Source organism: Crocodylus porosus, unplaced genomic scaffold (assembly GCF_001723895.1).
Source record: "Crocodylus porosus isolate Cpor-Errol unplaced genomic scaffold, CroPor_comp1, whole genome shotgun sequence".
NCBI lineage: Eukaryota > Metazoa > Chordata > Crocodylia > Crocodylidae > Crocodylus > Crocodylus porosus.
The window spans coordinates 21,042,119-21,062,753 of NW_017728912.1; the positions used below are offsets into that span (position 1 = coordinate 21,042,119).

Here is a 20,635-nt window from a genome sequence, read left to right on the forward strand (position 1 = left end):
AGGCTAACCTTTAGCAGCCTGGGCCAAGCGATCAATGCTGCCCTGTGAACTGCTGCCATCTGTCTCCAGGCAGAAAGAGGGAGTCTGCAGAGTAGGCTGATATATATGTACAGGTTCCCTTCAGTACATAGCGTCATCACTGCAAGCTCTCTGCTCTTCAGGGACTCTGTTTCAAAGTCTCAGTATTCAAACCACCTCCAGGTAAGTTTTTCTACCAGGAAAACAAGCTCAGAAGACTTTTTCCAGATCATTTGAAAGTCTTTATGCAGCCTTAGTCTGTGCAGCTTAAGCTTTGCGGAATGTTCTTTTAGTCTACTTCACCAGTAAGTCTTCCTAACTAGGAAACAACATATTTCACCTAAATATTAAAAACAAAACCCATTATTTGCCAAAAACAGCCTGACAGTACACACTGGGAAGCTAGAGTAGTTTTGGAGCTTAAAAGAAAAAGCAGGAGTGGGGCACTTCAGAATAGTGTTCTATCTCTGAGCACTGTACTTTTGCTAAAATTGTCTGAAGCAACTAATTTTCAGCTAGGGCTGGAATTTGTGCCTACAATTAGTTCTGTGTAAGAACAAGTAGATAAACAACAATTAGAGACAATAAGACAGAACTTGCATTTATTTGCCTTTGTGCAGAGTAGACCTTCTCTCAACTGTTTATGGTGAAAACTCATTCCTTTGCTTCTCTAATCCCTTGCTGTTTTTTAGAGCTTAAGTCCAAGACTTTAAAAATAGGTGCCTCAAATAAATAAGGATCTGTTTAGGAGCTTAAAGCATCTGAAGATGCGGCTACCTAGCTGGTTGCCAACTCTTATTTAAATTATCTGAAGTTCGGTGCATAACCAACAAGGCACTGTTGAGAAATATTAGCATGGCCATATCCAATGCTGCTCTACTCACCAGTCACAAAAAGCAGTGGAAAGGAGGAGTTTCCCTTAAAAGTTTTTTTAGGGAGCCAAGCCAGGTGGGACAGAATCAGACCTATATGCTTCAGCAGAACAGGGTCTTGGCCCTGGTAACTAAGTGCACCTTTGGCACCTCACTGCCTTTAGAAATCAGACCCTAAAGTACTTAGGTACAAAAGTCCCATTGAATGTCCCCTCTACAACAGATAGCCTTTGAAAGAAGCCAAGAACACACGACTGCCATTGCCTGCCCTAAAAGGACTAGGGAGTGGGGTTAACAATTTTCAAGAAGTGCCCTTGGCCCTATTCAAAATTTCCTTGGCACCCTGTAAACACTTATCTAGATCAGCCCTGCCACTAGCTGAATCTCATTGGTCTCTACAGACCCCCAAATCTGTTTACTGTAAATGTGTGGTTTAGCAAATGTCTACTGTACAGACATTTAATGGCTCCACTTTGCTAGCATGCAGTAACAATGAAGTCAAAGGAGTAGTGGAGGGAGGTTATCTGGTGCTAATTCACCACATGCATGTTCCAGCTGTTATTGCAGACCTACTGCCAGGCAACCAGCCTTCTAACCTTCCCCACAGCTCACTGAAAGTCTTTTGCTGGTGAATGTGGTTAATCTGTGAGCCTTTCACTGCTGGAGCCAAAGCTCCAAATAGAGGGTTAGGTTACTGAAGACCGCAGTTCTACATTCTTTTGAATGGTGTATAACTGTAAGGGTTTGCCCATTTACAGAAAACCACTCCAGAAGTGGTTGCTGGCAGAAACAGCAGACTAGAATAGCAGAGGCTGTTACTAGGCAGGAAAGAGATATACAACAAAGCAGCATCAGAATACAGGCTAGGAAAAATCCCATTATCTGGCAGCCTGGAACAGCCAGCAATGCAGTCAGCGCAAGAGAGATGAGACTTTATGTCAGCCAAGCCACTACCCTGTAATTACAAATCCTTCTGCTCTGACCAACCTGCAGCATCTGACCCCAGGCTGAAAATGACCCCTGACCTCCTGCCTTGTTTTTATAATAAAATGGGAGCAGGACAAGGCATTAGAGCCCCGTTTTAAACAGCCAGGACTTACTTACATTGCACTACTCCAGTCTTTATACTAAAAAAAATAGGCAAAAGACACCAATTACAACAGGGACCCATGGTGCTAGGCCCAGTGTAAATGCACAGGAAGTCATAAGACTGTTATCAAGTACCTGCACTACAATTTAACACAAAATTAAAAAGCACTGAAAGGTGAAGCGAGCTCGCCAAGAGCAGTAAAAGCAACACTGATGCAGAGCTCCTCTCCACGACTCATCTCAATGGCCAACCACGTAAGTATCAACAATCCCGTTCTACCAGACTGTCATCATCCCGATTTCTACATATCCACCACCAGTTGTCTCCATGTGCAAGAAGGTATAGGGACAGATCCAGAGGGTGTGCAGTGGCACAGTAGTGACCCCCTTTCAGACCACATGGCAGGAGCAGCAGCTGAAAACCTTAAGTCCCCAAATCAGGTAAGAATCCCCCACTCTCATGCCCATCTCCCCTACTTGCTCAGAGGCATGTCCCCTCCCCTCCTATTCTCCCCTTCCCTGCTGTCCCTACCTGATCCAGGGGTGGAGGAACTCTGGAGCTGCTCCTACCCTGCTCCAGTTGGATTGTACAGGGAGCTCTACGTAGGGAGAGCAGGTGGGTTTGTCCTCCCTGCTCCATCCCCCTGGGTCTGGCCTGCCAGCCTGGAAGCAGGCTGAGCCTGGCTTCCCTTGCAGCAAAGCTGGAGTGGCTCTGAAGCCTACCCCCGACAAGGCAGCTGGAGACAGCAGGGGCAGTAGCAGCGGCAGGCAGGGAAAGGAGGGAATGGGAGAGCAGGGGAGAGGGGGGGCTGTTGAGCAGAGTCTGCCCAGAGGGAGAGAAGCAAGCAGCAGGTGTAGCCACTCTTGTAGCACTGGTTGCTTGCTCCTGAATCCCACTATACAGAATCCTAGATCTGCCCATGGGAAGGTGCATTTGCAGGCAGTGGTAGATGCAAAGAAACTGAAGGTATAATTTGAACACTGACGGAACAATCACAAATACAGGACAATGCTTGGTACAAACCATCTAAAAAATTACCAACTTGTGTGGTGAGTTTCAAATATGTCAGTGCTCTACAGGTGATAGGCAGGCCCTGTCCTGTTTCCTCCAGCTGCCAAACAGCTGGAAAAGGGAATCTCTGCTTCTCCCTCTGCTAGTGAGGTCAGTGCCTACCTTGGCTGCTGCTTGCAGCTTTCCCAGGTAATAGCAAAAAAAAACCCCAACCCACCACACCAGCAGTTCTAGTCAGCTTCACTGCTGCTTACAGGGGTCTGAATTAGCAAGGAAAACAGAATGAAAGCTTGTTCATTATTCCATGATTGCACTTAGAAAAGCCACAAGCAAAGGCGCTGGCACCATATTTGCAGACTCAGGAAGATGCCATCATGTTGTTTCACTTGAGAAAAGAAAATACCTCAAACTATTAAGCATTATTTTCTGTAAAGGAAACACCTGCAGCAGCTCATGGTTATGACAGCTTTCAGCCTTCCCCATCTCAGCACGCAAAGTTTTTAATGTGCTACCAGTCAAGTGGCTTCACCCCACCCCCAAAATGCAAGAATAGCAAAGGCATTTGACATTCTGATAATTTGCCTGCTGATGTTTTTAAACATCTGAAATAATCAGCAGCAAGATACAAGTACAGGCACTTGGCTTCTCTTGCTAAAGCTTTTCAAACAAAACATCCCAACTCTCTGATGCTCCTGTGAGCGCTGCGCTACGGAGCGGCATATGACTGTGACTATATTTGAGTTCTTGCATCTCCCCTAAGGACCAGAATTATTGAAATAAATGCTATCCCTGGTGAGCAGGAGCATCCTCAGTGTAGGCATGTCTAACTCTACTTACTCCTCTGTTTTTTAAAGGTGTAGTGCAGCCCTAGCTGTTGGAAGCATGCAATTAGCTGAGCTCTGCTCTCACATGAAGATTAAGGGCTTGATCTACAAAGGGGCTCAATGCCTAAATCCAATATCCAGGTGCCACCAAGATGTGCCTAAGATGTTTAGTGCTGTAGCTTACAATTAGATGGGAATCCCAGCGGAGTTTGTCTCCCTGGCAGGGCCTGGTGGGGTTGGCATCCTCAGACTACCTACTGCAACAGGCTGCACACATAAGACAGCTGAAGACAAGTACAGGAGTCACACTGCGGAGTGGGTAGGCACTTCATTTGAAGGTGACACCTCCCTCCTTTTCCCCACAATTCCTCTCCCTTTGCCCTTTTTGCAGAAAGGGTGGGGAGGTTCAAGTTCCACCTCAAGCAAGTGACCTGACCACCAGAATCTTGCTTTCTCTCCCTCTGATGCAAAGAATTCATCACTTCTCCTAAGTGAAACAGCAGTGGGAACTTTCAACAGGACACTGAGAGCTACGGGTCCTTCCCAAGTCTCGCATCAGCTCTGCAATGTGGGATTTGAGTCCCTCTTCCAAATGACGCAGATGGGGATTTGAAAGCAGGTCTGCTGCCTCTCCTAGAAATGTCCAAAGCACTGGGAAAGGGGCAGTAGCCTCAGGTGCAGAAAGGATACCTTTTCAAATACATTTTGGCAGTTATTCATTTCCAGCTGCTGAACTGTTTCAAAAGATAGTTAAAATATACAACATCTTTTTGCAATATTGCTTCTCCACCTAAAGCAATTCCTGTCGTTACTGGAATGAGTGCCTGATCGTGAGCACAACGCATACAGTAAGCTGTTTTCAAATGCAGTCCAGATGACCTGAAAAGCATCCACACACACAGACCAGGCAAGATTCCACTCAGTATAGCTAGCCACTACCTGCACTGTGCAAGGAAGACAATAAAATAGATTTGCCGTTGCATCAGAGTATATGAGCGACACCTGCATGCACAAACACACGTTTATAACCAGCTAGGGGGCAGCTGTAAATAGTCATAATATACCAATTTGTCTTAATATTTCATTTGAGGTTAACACAACATACAGAGTGTTTCATGCAGCTACAAAAAAAAAAACAGATTTGTGTCCTTTGTGCAAAGCCCAAACCTTCTTCATACCTGACATACTTATTTCTACTCTGTCATACTTACGCTCCACATCCACTCAGAGTGGAACGTCACAAAACACTCTCAACTAACCTATTTAAGATTCTACTTGGAACTACATCTGCAAAGTTTGCTGTGCTCCTGTGCTCTTCCCCAACTGAGTCAGCAGTTTGGATGACCGTAGATGGAGTACGTTTGGCAGCTGAATGACCCAGATGCTAAGTTCTGAGCTATCTTTCCAGCTGCAAGATCTGGGCTTCCATCCGACTCCTCAGCTGTTGACTGTCAAGCTGTCTCCAAGCTGCTTGCCAAGCACACATCTCAAAAGCTGTGACGGAAATGGAGTGAATGCTCCAAATCAGGGAGGCCTGCTGACAAAAAGGACAAGCAAGACTAAAGGTTTTAGAAGTTGGCAGTGAAGGGGGGCAAGGAGGGGAAGAAGAAACAAAAATAGCTTTGTTTCTTCCTTTTCTATTTCGTACTTTTCCACAATTGGATTTCCTTTATTTAATGAACAGAAAGGGCTGAATGGGTAGTCAGCCAAGGCACTGCACTGGCAAAAAACTGAATTGTCCCAGTAAATTTATGGGCAAAGAACCCCATTTCTGATTCTTCTTGGAAAGCAATGGAAGGTCATTCTCCACTTTCACCAGAGTTGACAGACCTTGTGGGAATCTTTATCAAGGGGAAGGTACAACCAGCAATTCCTTTTCAGGAGGTTCACTAATCATTTTAAGTTAACTCCCCAAATGCTTGGAAAAACAAGCTGCTAATAAAAAAAAAAAAAGTGGCAGAAGTTCTACAAAGCTGCCACAGCCATTTCATTTTTTCATTTACTATTTGAATTCCAAAATTTCAAGCTTCTCCACCACTTTGATCTGGACAGGGTCTTCACAATGACAGCAAATGCCCTTGTGGACAAGTTCAAACCATGTCCCACATTGTTGACTCATGTTGATTTACTCTGCTACCTGGTGGCCTTCAAGCTCTTCACACTGGTGATGAAAGCACCTTAAGACGGCTGAAACAATATGCCAAATAAATTCCAAACTGCTAGTTTTGCCCTTAGTACAGAAAACCCACAAACAGCCTTTCCTTTAGGGGCACAACCTCAAAAGTGTATTAGGAAAAAAAAGACTTATTTTGCATTGATGGCTGTTGGTCCATGTTCCATTTAGGCACACAGATGAAAAGGGCTGGATTTTTAGAGGTGCTGAGCACTAGCTGCTTCTCTGGACTTGTAAACGTTCAGCATTACTTTCTATTTCAGTGCCTCAATTTGGGATTAAGAGCTCATTTTAGGCCCCCAGATTATAAATTACACTTATTCTTTCATTTATTTGGTTCTGCCTAGTACGGTAGTCCTAGGCCTTATGGGATACAGACCATCCACTCTCACAAGGCAACCACCTCTACATGTCTTATTCACTTAGAGGAAAAAAACATTTCAGAAATAAGCAAGCTGAACATGCAAATGCCACTTTCAGGTTTCATGTGTACATTTTAGGCACATGTGTGCACATACAGTACCTGTTAGAACTGCTGAAAAAGAAAATACCATTTTAGAGAAAAGTTTGTTTTCTCAAAATATTGCATTTACTGGTAAAAAAAAATATGGCTAAATTCATTATTAAATAGCTCATGCAGTGCTTTAAACATAAGCCTTTTGAAATTAAAAGGAAAGACGATCTTCTGATTAAAGGAGACACCATCAATTCAAATTTGGCCCAACTGTTGATTTTGTAAAAAAATAAGCTTTCATAGAACACAACAGCAATATAAGCGTTCCCTGTTTTAATTACTAATGGAAACAGTTCTTTTGAAGCTCTCTCCAGTCTTCAACATTTGCAATTCAAACACTGCAGCACTGAGATCCTTAAAGGGAACCTGATTCCTTTACTTTGAGCACCAAGCTGAAAGAGCAAGTAAACTGTATTTAAAAAATTCTTCCAATTTTGACAACGTAACGTATCATCAGCAAAGACACAGGTAGAAAAGTTTATTTTCATTAGTTTTGGTTTAGTCTGATGCTGTTCTTTTTTAAGGGAAATGACAAGTAGCGAGGTGATCCAGAATGAAATCCTAGCCCCTTGTGAAGTCAGTGATTTCTATTCCTGGCTCTAAAGTTTCCTGCATCTCCCCAGGGGAAAAAAACCCTTAAATCTGCCAGCCTCAGTTTTCTTATCTGAGGAGAGGAAGCAGAGAGGCTTAGTTCTTGTGTGGAAAGAATTAAAACGTAGCTGTAAGCATTTACCCTATAGACTGGACACATACAAAACAAAAGGGATGCTAATGAACTTAGTGCTCCAGCCTTCAGCCTACCTGTTTCACAACAGTCTGAAGAAAGGTGGGCTTTGCAGCATATTCAAAATGTTAACAAATCCAAACTCTGATAAGCCCAGGGGAAACAAAGCTGCAAAGCCAAGGACCCATTACAGAAAATACCTTGCCTCAAGCATGAGTTGCTCTGCAGAGAAAAACTGTAGTACTGTGCAACAGGAAGAGTGACTAGAAATGACCACATTTCTCTTCCAAAATGCCAGCAAATAAAACTAGGTTATGGAAGTCCAGCAAGATCTTCACAAATGTCCTATTCCAGCTAGTTAAAACAAGTCCATGCACTTTCCAAATTCTTCAGGGCAGGAACACACTCAGTTACATGTTTGTACAGCATTTTGTACAATGATGGCCTTGATCTAGGATTAGAACCCTGGGCACTACTGCAATACAAATCATTAATATTACTTTAAACACAGCTTTATTTCAAAGAAGCTCCAAACAAAAAACAAACAAAAAAACAAAACAAAAAACAAAAACCCAAACCACCCAAGAGGAAAAACCATTTTAAAATTATTGCTTAGAAACAGGAAAGTCTTAAAAATAAATCTGCTCACAATGCAAGTGTACCTTACTGAGAACGGCACTATCATTTATAAGTGTCAGAACAGAACAAGCCATTGCATTTCACCCTATTCATCTTCTAAACTGCAAAAATACTGCCACCCTGTGGACTAAAACCAACTACATCAACTGAAAGCCAGTGCATTCCATACAGAATTAATAACAATTTTATTTTCATGAAAATGTGGTTTTTTTACCCCGTTAATATAACAAACTGTTCAAATACATGAATTCCACTGTCATTTTGTCTGCAAAAGAAGTAAAACATCTTGCTTCTGAAAGATCAACATCTACATGAAGGCACTGTATGTGTAAAGCTTTCCAAATTACAGGAAAAATTAATAGAGACTAATTCAGCTCTCAGTACAGAAACTGTTAACTAGAACAATCACTCAATTCAGAGACAGATTATTATCTAAATGCACAAAACAACCCATGCCGTCCTAGGAAAGGCTTGATCAAACGGCATCCACACACAAGATGGGAACTGCAAGTGGCACATGCTTATATGGACGGCGTGACACTTCCCATCCATTGGAGTTCATTTGTATTTGTAAAATCCTTCTCCAGTCTTCTTACCCAGCTTCTTCTCCTCTACCAGTTTGTTCAGCAGTGGGCTGGGAGCAAAAAGAGGATTGTCTGGCTCTGACATATACCACCCTAGTGGGAGAGAGGATGGATGAAGATTAGGGGTGTTTCTTATTATTTGCAAAATATGGTTTGACAGAATGTCAGGGGCACAACATACTCCTTCCATGGAGCAGAGACCAACTAGGGCCAACCCCAGCAATTAGTTACACAGGGCATGTTTACATGGCAGCATGCATGTGAAGTAGCGGCATGCTATGTTGCTGTACGGCGTGCTACAGCAACATAGCGATCATGTATCTACATGTGCTCGCCAGCTATGTCGCCATAGTGGCGCACTCCCCAGGTATAGTGTGCTGCTACATCACCATAGCGGCAAAATCAACATGTGCACAGTGCAATAACTACCCATATTGCACTGTGCTTTAGTACTTCCAAAAAGAAATACTATAGCACAACATCGTAGAAATGTCACTGTATGGCAAGGTGTAGACGCGCCCACAGTGTATTATACACAACACCAAAGGTGTTTACCCAGTGGTCCCCAAACAGCTGAAACACCAAGGAGTCTTCATAACACAAAGTAGTTAATACAAGAGGATGAGAAAGGCAAGAGTGAAAGCAACAGTCACAATTAGAGCACTTAACCTTGAACCAACGTTTTGACTAGAGGCAAGGCAATTCACTGGAGTCTACTTTCTGAAAGTTTAATCTGATGCAGACCCTTTCAAAACATCAAATGAACATGTCCAAGCCATTTAAATTTTTGTCCTCAGACTATTTATCATTATTTACTTCTCCTTCCATTAATGCAGCCCCCTATTTCTGATGAGAAAAGACAAGTCCAGGACTAACCCAGTATTCAAGTATATATCAACAAAGGAGAAAGGAAAGGCTCCTCTGTCCTAGAAATCTACCATGTACTTGAGAGCAGGTGTCATGAAAGATATTCTTTATCTAAGCCCCTGTTACCCAAAAGCTGAAGACAAGGTACATAACCTTCCAGATCCCACAGAGATCACCTAGACAAACAGTCTAATTTGAGATGGACCGCAAAGGTCACCTCTGTTTCCCTTATATGGTACCAGGATGTGTGTAAACTAAGGATTTTGAGCCCTTTTAAGGTTTCATTATTTTTCCCCTCCCCAATCTTTTCCCCTCCCTACTAGGATGGTGCTCACCTTCAAATGAAGAGGACACACACAATTCCACAGTAAATGTGCAAGTTCCCTTGTATGACTGCCTCCAGTTAATACAAACCTGCATTCAGAACACGTAGGTCCCTGCCATGCTGCAATTCCTGTAACATCTCTCTCTGAACCTCATACCCACTTTATACTTTTCATTTACTTCAAGAACTGCCACCACACCATTTTCTGGTCACTTTAGCCCTCAAGAGCTACTGACTTGCTTTTATGTAGAGTGCAATCCATTTCCCTAATTGGTACCTGACACGAGTTGCAGTTACCATATCCATGCTAAGGAGGTGGGTTTCTCTCTTCCAAATAACACATACAAACCATTTGGCAAGTCTTCTCTGACTGCTTGGGCCAGAAGATTTCTTATTTTACTTCATATGTATGTATACCATTCTCCAAGGAAATTTTAGTAAAGCACAAGAAAACCAGAAGTTTGGGAGGAGTTTAATAGTGAAAGACACTATTTCTCTTTGCGTTCTTGATGGAGGAAAGGAACCAGTTTAGCAGATCACCTTCTTTTCCTGTTTCTGTCAACTCAAGAACACATTGTGGACTGATCTCCACTAGAAATTCAGTACCTTTATGCCAGCAATGATCTATAATTGTGCAGCTACTGCCATGGTAGAAGTGACACTAATTACTAGGGCTCAGGTAACTGTACTAAGTCATGAAAATCTACTCAAAGCCTCAGCCTTGGCAACATTAGCAACTTGATAGCAATGCTGCTGCACCACTGGTGGCCACTGCTACAGGAAACCAATTCACCAAAAGGAAGCCTAAAAGCAGCCACTTGGCAAACTCCTTTTCTGCATCTTACATGCCTGACTTTGAAAACACTGAGGTGTGTTGTTCCTGAAGCTGACTGACCAACCAGGACTTTCAGGGGGTTTTTTTCTTAATCCTTAAATGACAAAGTCACTTAAGCTCATCTTAAAATAACTTGACTCAGACTCGGGTGCCCACATCCACTTACAATTTAACTATGAAAGAAGAAAAACATATGCAGTACCATCTATAATGTATTTACTGGTATCCAACCCAACATAGTCCAGCAGTTCAAATGGACCCATGGGATAGCCAGCCCCAAGTTTCATAGCAATATCGATATCTTCCTTTGATGCATCTCCTAGAAAAAAGATTGACAGTTTGATGAACAGAGAAGATTCTGCATCTACTTGCCATCACTTATAAATAATTAACACAGTGCTATTTCATGCTGTGCAGCTCTTCACAGAAGTCTTTGCACGTACTACATCCACGAAAACAGGGGTTCATAACAGATTTGCTGTATGCTCACTTCAATACTGTACTTGTGCGGTTATCAGCAGAAATATAAGCTTGTAAATACTGAATAGTATAGAAAATAGCACTGTCATCCTTACCATTCTCAAGGACAGACTGAGGCCAAATTCATGGACTCACACATTAGACCTATGAGAAAATTCCAGGAGCCAATTAAAATTCACAGATCCATGGGAGGTCACATGCTAAAATATGGAGACTCAGTAAACAGAGCAGGCTCAGACAGGTGACTGTAAAATAAAGAGTACAAAACTAAGCCTTTCCCTCAGCAGTCTGTGGGTCCATTTCTCATTTTTACTGACTTTCTCTGTTGCATTACTTGTTTCAATAGAGGCTACTGTGCTGCAGATGGAGGGAGGGCTGTGATACAAAAAATTACATCTGCCACAGTAAGCTGGCAAGACAAGAGGCAGTGGCAGTCATGGCAAAAAAAGCAAAAGGTCTAATACAGGTAACTTAATCTATTCAAGATTACAGGTAAGGAAAAAGGACAATTCAGCCTCTCAGCCAGGAGAATTTTAAAGTTAAGACCAGGGCAGAATTATTGCAGTCTGAAGGGGAGTTCGAAAGAGGATGGAGCTAGCCTGTTGCCAGTGGTGGCAGATAACAGAACAAGGAGCAACGGTCTCAAGTTGCAGCAAGGGAAATTTAGGTTAGATATTAGGAACAATTTTCCACTAGGAGGGCAGTAAAACATTGGAACAGGTTACCCAGAGAAACTGTGGAATCTCCATCCTTGGAGGTTTTTAAGGCCTGGCTAGACAAAGCTTGGCTGCGATGATCTAGTTGGGGATGGTCTTGCTTTGAGCAGGGGGTTGGACTAGATTAACGGAAGTTCAGGGCTGGAAGGGACCTCATGAAATCATTGGGTCCAGCCCTCCTGAGATGATCACCTGAGGTCCCTTCTAGCTCTATGATTGTAATGAGAAGAGAAGGGGTGTCTGACAGCAAACTTCTTTTCCCAGTTGCATGAGGTAAGTGGAACATACAGTTAAAGTTCATTTATTAATATAGGATACAGAGAGACATTGTGGGCCAGTGAATTCAGTCCCCTGCTATCACAGAAAAGCATGTCAGATAATCCTTTTAATAAATTACTCAGTCTTGCAAACAAGTTACAAATAACTGAGCAAAATCTGTTCAGAGGACGTTTTATAAAAGCAAGCACGCATGCAAACAAAAAAAATCCAAAAGAAAACCCCAAGCTTGTTCTGCTATTATTGTATACATTTGGGGCTTTTTTAAAAGAAAGAATGTTAATTAAAATGCCAAGGTTGCGAGACATGAGGCATTTGATATATAGCTTTATCGTGTGAATCCAAGTAAAATACCTCATGTGGTGTCAAAAGAGGAAAGCAGAACAGAACTCATGGTGCTCAGTTCAGGTCCCAGAGGACTGGAAAAGGGCCAATGTGGTCCCTATTTTCAAGAAGGGGAGGAAGGAGTTTCTGGGTAATTATGGACCAGTTAGTCTCACCTCTATCCTTGGGCAAACCTTTGAAAAAATTATCAAGGATCACATTTGTGGGAGCCCAGCAGGAAAAATAATGCTGAAGGACAAGCATCACAGGTTCATAGCAGGTAGATCCTGCCTGACTAACCTCCTTTCTTTTTATGACCAGGTCACAAAATGCTTAGATGCAGAAGTTGAAGCAGATATCATCTACTAAGATTTTATGAAGGCCTTCGATATGATATCTTATGCTATTCTCAAACAAACTGAGCAGCTGTGATATAGATGATTACACGGTCAGGTGGGTGGCAAATTGGTTAAGGGTTGCACCAAGTGTGGTCGTGGATGGGTTGGTATCAACCTGGAAAGATATGGGCAGCAGGGTCCCCCAAGGCTTGGTCCTTGGACCTGTGCTATTCAAGATCTTCATCAGTGATTTAGATAAGGGCGTGTAGAGCACTCTGTCAAAATTCACGGACAACACAAAATGATGAGGTAAAGTTAACACACTAGTGGAAGGGACTGAATCCAGGCAAACCTGGACAGGTTGGAAAAGTGGGCAGAAAAGAATAGGACGCAGTTCAACAAAAACAAGTGCAAAGTGAGAGGAGAAAGAATCATCAACACACCTATAGGCTAGGGGATGACCTTCTCAACAGCACAGCTGCAGAAAGGGATCTGAGTCACAGTTGACTCCAAAATGAATATGTGATTAAGTAATCAGTAAAGCTAACCACACTCTGTCATGCATTAGCAGGTGTGTCATGAATAGGTCCAGGGAAGTGATACTTCCCCTCTATGGAGCACTGGTCAGGCCACAGTTGGAGTACTGCGTCCAGTTCTGGGCGCCACACTTCAAGAGGGATGTGGATAACCATGAGAGGGTCCACAGGAAGGCTACTCATATGGTTACGTAAGGCCTTATGAGGAGAGATTAAGGGACCTGGATCTCTTCAGCCTCTGCAAGAAAAGGCTGAGAGGGGATCTTGTGGCCATTTACAAATGAATCGGGGTGGGGGACAGCAAGAAATAGGAAACGCTTTGGAATAACCAGGAACAACAGCCACAAACTGACAGAGAGCAGATTTAGATTAGACATCAGAAAACTTCTTTATGGTAAGGGTTGCCAGAATCTGGAATGGGCTTTCAAGGGAGGTGGTGCTCTTCCTTACCTTGGGAGTCTTTTAAGAGGAGACTGGACAAGCACCTGGTTTGGGTTATATGACCCCAGTGCTCTCTTTCCTGCCCAGGGCAGGGGGTCGGACTTGATGATCCACCGAGGTCCCTTCCAACCCAACTATGTAACTATGAGAATAAGTGGGCCAACAATAATAATAATAATGTCCACTGGGATAGCTAACAAGGACTCTGCCTGAATTAAATGGGAATCTTTCCATCAACTTCCAAATACAATGGACCAAGCCCAAAGCTAAAAACGTAAAGGTCCTGATCTTGTGAAATGCAATGTGCCCTATACTCCCACTGGGGCTGATGGGAATTTGGAGTGCTCTGCAGCCTGTAGGTTTTGTTCTTACTCATTCATTGCAACTGCACAATATTGTGTAGTAATCAAGTTGAAAAGTTTGGGATTAGTGTCTGACTTCTGAAATAGGGTAAGAAAGTGAAATTTTGGCAGCTGCTTAATTTCAACCCAAATGCCATTCTCTCAACTGAACATAAAAGTAAATGGCTGAAGCTGACGAAATTACTTCTACATAGATTAGCATGCTCATTTCCTTTGTTCTCTTAGTCATTTTACTACTTGACCACATACAGCAATGTAAGGTTCATAACTGCAGAGTACTCCCTGTCCTATGAATGAACGAAATAAATTAGTACTATGATTAGAAGGGTAACAGTGGGCAGGTCTACACACAACACTGACTGTGCAGTAGCCTAATACTATGGCACAGTAGCATGCAGGGAAAAAACCATGCTAAAACATTACTGTGCCATAGCATTAGGCTACCAACAGAATTTTACATGAGCCAGCCTAATTTACCGGAGTTCTTGGTTTTTCAGTACAAATACTGCCACCTAAAATGTTCATAATAAAGCACCTATTTAAATAATTGTTTACATTGTCTCATTAGTGGAATTAATCCTATGCAAAACTAGAAATGGGTCAGGGTCTTTAAATCAATGAGTACTCTGAATGATTTAGGAATACAAGGATTGACCCTTTTCTTGCTTAATATAGTCAGGAACACACCCTAGATTCTCCACTAAGCTGAGGATCACCACAAAGGTTATGATATGATTAAATATTTAATATGCGGCTACAGAGAATCTGAATCAAATGATGGCATGATGTCAACCCACTTCTTAAACTGACTTTTAAAACAATTAAAATCCATTAATAAATGTTAGCGAGCCTAGGCAATTTGTAATCTTCAACTAAAAAAAGGCCAAACAGAAGAGAGCTGAAATCAAAATATTGCTGCTTTAACAAAGCAGAGCAGATTTTAATATACCTTGTGTGTCATTTTTCTCTTTAAATCTAAAATATCTCCTGTCTCCTGAAGTGTGTGTGTGTGTGTGTGTGTGTGTGTGTGTGTGTGTCATTTAACAATGGCATCTCCTTAACACACGAGAACACCCACATACCGTATTTCAAATTGTGAGATTTTAGCAGAAGAAAAAGTACCCCCTCACCCAATCCTCTGCCTTTCAAGTCACTTTAATTTGCTCTATTCTCCCTTTGAGATGTAATTAGGTACATTTGTTGATGGATAAACAAGTAGTGTTGATTTAAATGCTTCCTGCAGATCAAACCATCACTTCCATAAACTATAAAAGGGGATTTTTAATATTTAAAGCATATTTGCTGCAATCCTGATAATGGAGTGCTTTCATCTGTGAGGAAATGGTGCTTTCAAAAACAAAACATTTGAAACGATATTTTTAATAACATGAAGCTATGAACAGAATGCCAGAAATAAGAACAATTACCCTCACTAACTTGCAATTTATCCATACACATTGCTAGCTTTTTTCTCTTAAAAAAGAAAGAAGAAAAATCAATTTATGTTTTTAAAGTTAACTGGGTCTGACTCTGGAAATAAATTTTTCCTCTTACCCCCCGAATCCAGTTACAAAACGACCAGCCCTACCACAGAAGTTCCCAAAGCACCAAGGCTAGGGGATGGGGCAGAAAAGCAGCTGGAAGGGTTTTCTAGCCCAATAACCTCTCCCCACCACTTCTACACCTTCAGCACTTCCTGAACTCCAAGAAAAGTGCTACAAACAATTAGAATTGATAACTTAGCATTAAAGATCACGTAGCCTTTAGAAATGAGGATAGGAAGTCCTTTCAGCTGCATTTATTGGCTAATATTTGACATGATCCCAAGCCCCTTTTTATCATTACACCAATACTTAAGAAAGCAAAGACCTGTAAGAATCCCAGCACATCTAGCAGAGTAACGTTTCAACAGCCCCTGAAGTACATGCCACTGACAAATACCTCTCTCATAAAGCCGGACTGCTTCCATCAGGTATGGCACTAGGAGACGGTTTACAATAAATCCAGGAGTATCCTGTAAGAAAAACTGAGATCTAAGAAAGACAGGCAAGGATTTTTGTGAGTAATATCCTTTGTTGGAGCAACTACATAGTTGGGAGAGATTCATATAGGTTTTTGGGCACAACGTGCCCTTATTCAGGTCTGAGAAGGAAGCCGACGCAGCTTGAGCTGAATAACAGATAGAACAATGGCCTGCATAAAAGTCTATATGTAAATAAAAGCAGTCTGCTTAGAAAAGCAGAGCTGTAAAATAGGAGGAGACAGAAAAATTCTAAATAAGTCATCTGTACCAGCAAAATTGTACTGCAAATTTAACACAAGAGAGATGCAAGTTTCACTGTTCTGGATGGCCCTTTTTCTCCCTATGTGATTTACTCCACTGTTTTTGTGAAATGTGGAGCAGTGAGCAGGCATGACTGACGAACATAAAGCTGCCTCACCCCAGCCCTTCAGTCATCTTAAACAATGCAATTTTGCTTCTTAGAAAATATCTACCATTTAGAAAAATTCTGCCAATACCAATTTGGGGGTTCTCAGGAAGAGAAATTCTTCCTATTATATTTCTTACTAGAGATGTGCCTGCTCTTGCTATTTATTCAAATTTCTAGGACAGCATAATCACTTCAACAGTGAACACCAATGCCACAAGCATATGATGGCAATCTGGGATGAGGAAGGCACCAGAAGCTAGTTAACTCCGATGCAGTAATGATCTTGCTTTAATGTGAGCTTCTATAATAATAAAAAATGCAGACACAAGATCAGGAATACTGATAAGAAAGAGAACATAGAAAAAATATGGAGTACTACAAATCCTAGGCTTAAATATGCTGCCACCATTCTCACAAAGTTATATTTAATACCACACCTATCTAATACTACTCTGCAGAACTCAAAGCGTTTTCCAAAGAGCAGTGAACACAGTAGAACCTGGATATTTGATGTCTAGGTGGCTTGCAACCTGCTTAGTTTGTGGTGGGTTGTTGAATTAAGAATAAGCCACTCAGATGCCTGCTACAGCTTTTCCTTCAAAGGGTGCTGCTTCTCCAATCAGCTGGAGCACAGCCACAGTGCACAATTAAATCGGAGAAGTGGTGCCCTTTGAAATAAGAGCCACAGCAAACAGCTGGTACATTTACACAGCCCCATGCAGCTGTTTGCTGCAGCTATATATATTTCTGGCTAGACTGACAACTAGACTGTATTGTAGTACAATCTGATTTTGTGGCTGAGGAAAATTAAATCATAGCGGGGTGAAGCAACTGGCCTAAGGTCATACTTCCAGAAGTCTTTGTCCATGGAACACAAAGGCTTTTATAAACAATGTAGATAGAGAAGGCAGATTCAGCAAGGATTATCCACACTTGAGAGTGGAAAACTGAAACAGATTTTAAAACATGCCAGGACTGCAAAGCGATTCTGTGGTACAGATGGAAATAGCATGTGAAGTCCTGAAAGTCTGACTACTATTAACTATGAGACGATGATTACCCCCAACCTCCTGGCCTCCAGAAGTGCTCTATAGCAGCATTTCCCAAACTGTGGGTCACAACCCCAAACAGGGTTGCAACATCAGCAGATGGGCTCACAATAAATATGCCCTCTATTTCTGCACCCACAGTAGGGTACAGCTGGGCCAGATCAACTCCAGGCAGGAGCCGCCACTGCAGCCCAGCAGGTGGGACCCACTGTGGAAGAGGGAGTGCTGCACCACCATGGCCACCAAGGTGAGGCACAGGAGCAGCTGCAGTAGTGCAGAGTTGTGCCACACTGTGCTGGATGAGCAGGGGTAACCTCAGCTTGGCAACCATGGCTGTACAGCATAGCACTCCCTCCCTCCCTCCTTTGCCAGGTCCTGGCCACTGGGCTGCAGAGTCCCTGGGTGGGGGGATGGCAGCAGGGCAGGGAGCCCCAAGCCTGCAGCAGGCAGTACTGCATCTCCACCCCCTCCCCAGGCTCTGCTCCGGCTGTGCTGCCCGCAGGGGAGGGGATTGGGCAGGGTTGGGGGGTGGGCACTGGGCTCTGCACTCTGCTCTGACTGCAACAGCCACTCTCTCCCACCAACAGCTTTGGGTGCTGCTGGGTTGTGGGGGGGCGGCACCAGCAGGGCCAGGGGGCTGTGGGTGGGGAGTGAGGGGCATGTGGGGTTGTGTGGTGCTGTGGGTTGGGAATGAGGGGCCATGCTGAAGAAAGGGGGTCATAAATGGGATCACATTGAGGAACACTTTGGGAAGCAGTCCTAGAGGCAAGGGACAAAATCTGTGGCAAGAAGCAAAGACAACTAATACTTGTCTTACTCTTGTAGAAGAGAACCAAACTGCAACACAGCACACAGCCTGGTTGTGCCTCGAGGTTTAGAAGAAAGTAAGCCTGGATTCCACAGGAAGGGCTTTCTGCTTCTTTAGAGAGACTAGTACTGGAGTGGACTGTGGTAGCAAATGATAATCTCTGACCTGCACTTAGTTTGCCATTTTCCAAAAGGCAGCCAGAGCCATTCCATTCAAAGGAGAATATGACAGATTTGGAGCCTCTCTATCTTCCACTGATTTCTTTTTAATAAAGCAAAATGTTCCCTTCAATAGGACTGTTTCATGGGAAAGCACAATCTGGGCCAGAAGCAGAGCAGGAAATTCTCCCTGTGTTCATATGCTATAAGTTTATGTGAAAACACATGACCTGAATAATGAAGAGTTTTCATAGTGAGCGTACTTGAACTCGCACACCATTCCTGCTGGATCTACTTGCCTTGCAAGATACCGCGGTCTTTCCCAGTGCTTTGGTGAAATCCACGAGTGACTCAAAAGTCTTTTGGCTGGTCATTGGTGTCTTGACAATCTAACAAAAGAACCAACATATTCAGCTAGAACGTCAGATTCTCTGTCACCTCCTGCTGTACCAGTGATTAGATTGACAATTCAGGATGTTTTCTGGAAATCTCACTAATTGCTATGTTGCCAAGAACAGTCACGCTAAACTAAGTAGTGATACATGGAATAAACACAAAATCTTAATTTAAAGCACACTCCGCATCTTGAAATCAAAATGTTCTGGTTAGAGTTAGTCGCTCACCTGGCTTAAAGCATACAGCCCATCTCTTTACAATTCTATTGCAAAGTAAAAACCTTCAGAAATCACAGCCCCTGCTATCTTGGGAAACATGCTGACAACGTTTGAGAACCACATTTATACACAGCTCTAGATAGAAAGGGTGTAACCCAGTTTCTGTAGCGAGTGTAAACAGAAGGACAGACCCAGATACTGTATTATATCAACACTTGCATTCTAAAAAGCATCCTAATTTAGTAATTTCCATTTTCCAAAACTTTATGACCTCTTTAGAAGCATGAGAGTAAAAAAGGTCCCAAATTATTTTCCTTGGCAGTTAGGTCGTCTCCATACGGAAAACATGGATTTTTCTGAAGACTTCAATGCACCTTGAATTCAGTATGGTATTTGTTTGCTTAAAACTTAGTGTCCCAGCACCAAAAATAATAACTAACATAACTCTGCAAACAAAACCTGTGGATTAGCTTGAGCTCCCAATGCCGTAACTTGAGAATTTCTACAGAAGCTGTGAAGAGTAAATTACATCATCATGACATGCCATGGCAGTGGAACCATGTCTCTTAAACAGAGATGACTAACGGTGAGGCCAACAAAAAGATACAGTAAGAACCAAGCACATGAAAAACTGTTTCTAAGCAGTAAAGTGGCAAAACGTCTGTTTTGAAGTTAGATCTAAAGTGTCTGGGACTTTGAGATGAAATTGTAGCCATTTCAGGGAAGGTCAAATTTGTTTTTACCTCTCATGATTTTGAAGTCTAAAGCTTGAAGTATTTGAGATTGTCAAAGGCTATATTCCCCAACCTTTGGCTCTCCTCTTACGAGGAAGAGAGCATTGGAGACTTAGGCAGATAAGAGATTCAGCAGAAAGTTTTTGCATAGACTACATAGAAACTAGTCCCTCTGAGCAGTCTTAAAGGGGATTTGTAACAGATTTGACTCAGCATCACAAGTCTCTTCAGAGTGTAGTTGTAACCCCTGACTTGGTACAGTATGTCCAGAATTCCAACTGCTTATCCCTAAGGCCTATTAGTGAGAAGGGGTCAAAATGCACATCGTACTGCAGAATCTGAAAAGAGGCCTAAGTAATTTTAGTTCAGTGCTAACACCTACTGCAGTGGCACAAGGATGTGCTCTCCAGATAGTGTCATTTGTCCAGAAATTCTGTTCTCAGTTCCCTCCTTTTCTTTCCCAAATAATCTTCCGTTTTAAAATGGCAGATCAGGCAATTCAAGTAGATTTCTGTTTTAGAACTGCAATAGGCTTGTCTCAGGCTTTTGTTCATCTGAGGTAGGGACACTAAATGAAGTTGACCATATGCGGTCGTTTAAGGAAAAAGAAATCTTTAAAAATGACAAGATCATCATCTTTGTCTGGACAATAAAGATCCCAAGACACTTTCGAAAAAAGCAAGGCTTCCTTACAGGGTCTTTGATCAAAATATGCACACCTTTCAACTACCATATTTATTTAAATACAAAATGACCTCCCTCCCCCTAAATAGATTCTATATATGGATAATGTATATTTGTTATAATTTTCCAGGTACAGAATCTAATTATTGGCTGTTTGCCCTGAATTTGTTCCCTTCCCAATGCTACAGCAGGGAAATTAAATCTGGG

At 42.4% G+C, this 20,635-nt stretch overlaps 1 protein-coding gene across 1 annotated transcript in view; it reads right to left on the reverse strand.

Moving 5' to 3' along the window:
* Positions 1-8,024: 8,024 nt before the first annotated feature.
* HADH (hydroxyacyl-CoA dehydrogenase) overlaps positions 8,025-20,635 on the reverse strand; it is a 32,160-nt gene continuing 19,549 nt past the window's right edge. The window contains exons 5-8 of the mRNA XM_019534131.1: positions 18,696-18,785; positions 15,891-15,963; positions 10,679-10,795; positions 8,025-8,542 (exon numbers count right to left, since the gene is read on the reverse strand). Of these exons, the coding sequence (XP_019389676.1) occupies positions 8,424-8,542; positions 10,679-10,795; positions 15,891-15,963; positions 18,696-18,785 (399 nt within the window). The 3' untranslated portion in view covers positions 8,025-8,423. The remainder of the gene's footprint in view (positions 8,543-10,678; positions 10,796-15,890; positions 15,964-18,695; positions 18,786-20,635) is intronic.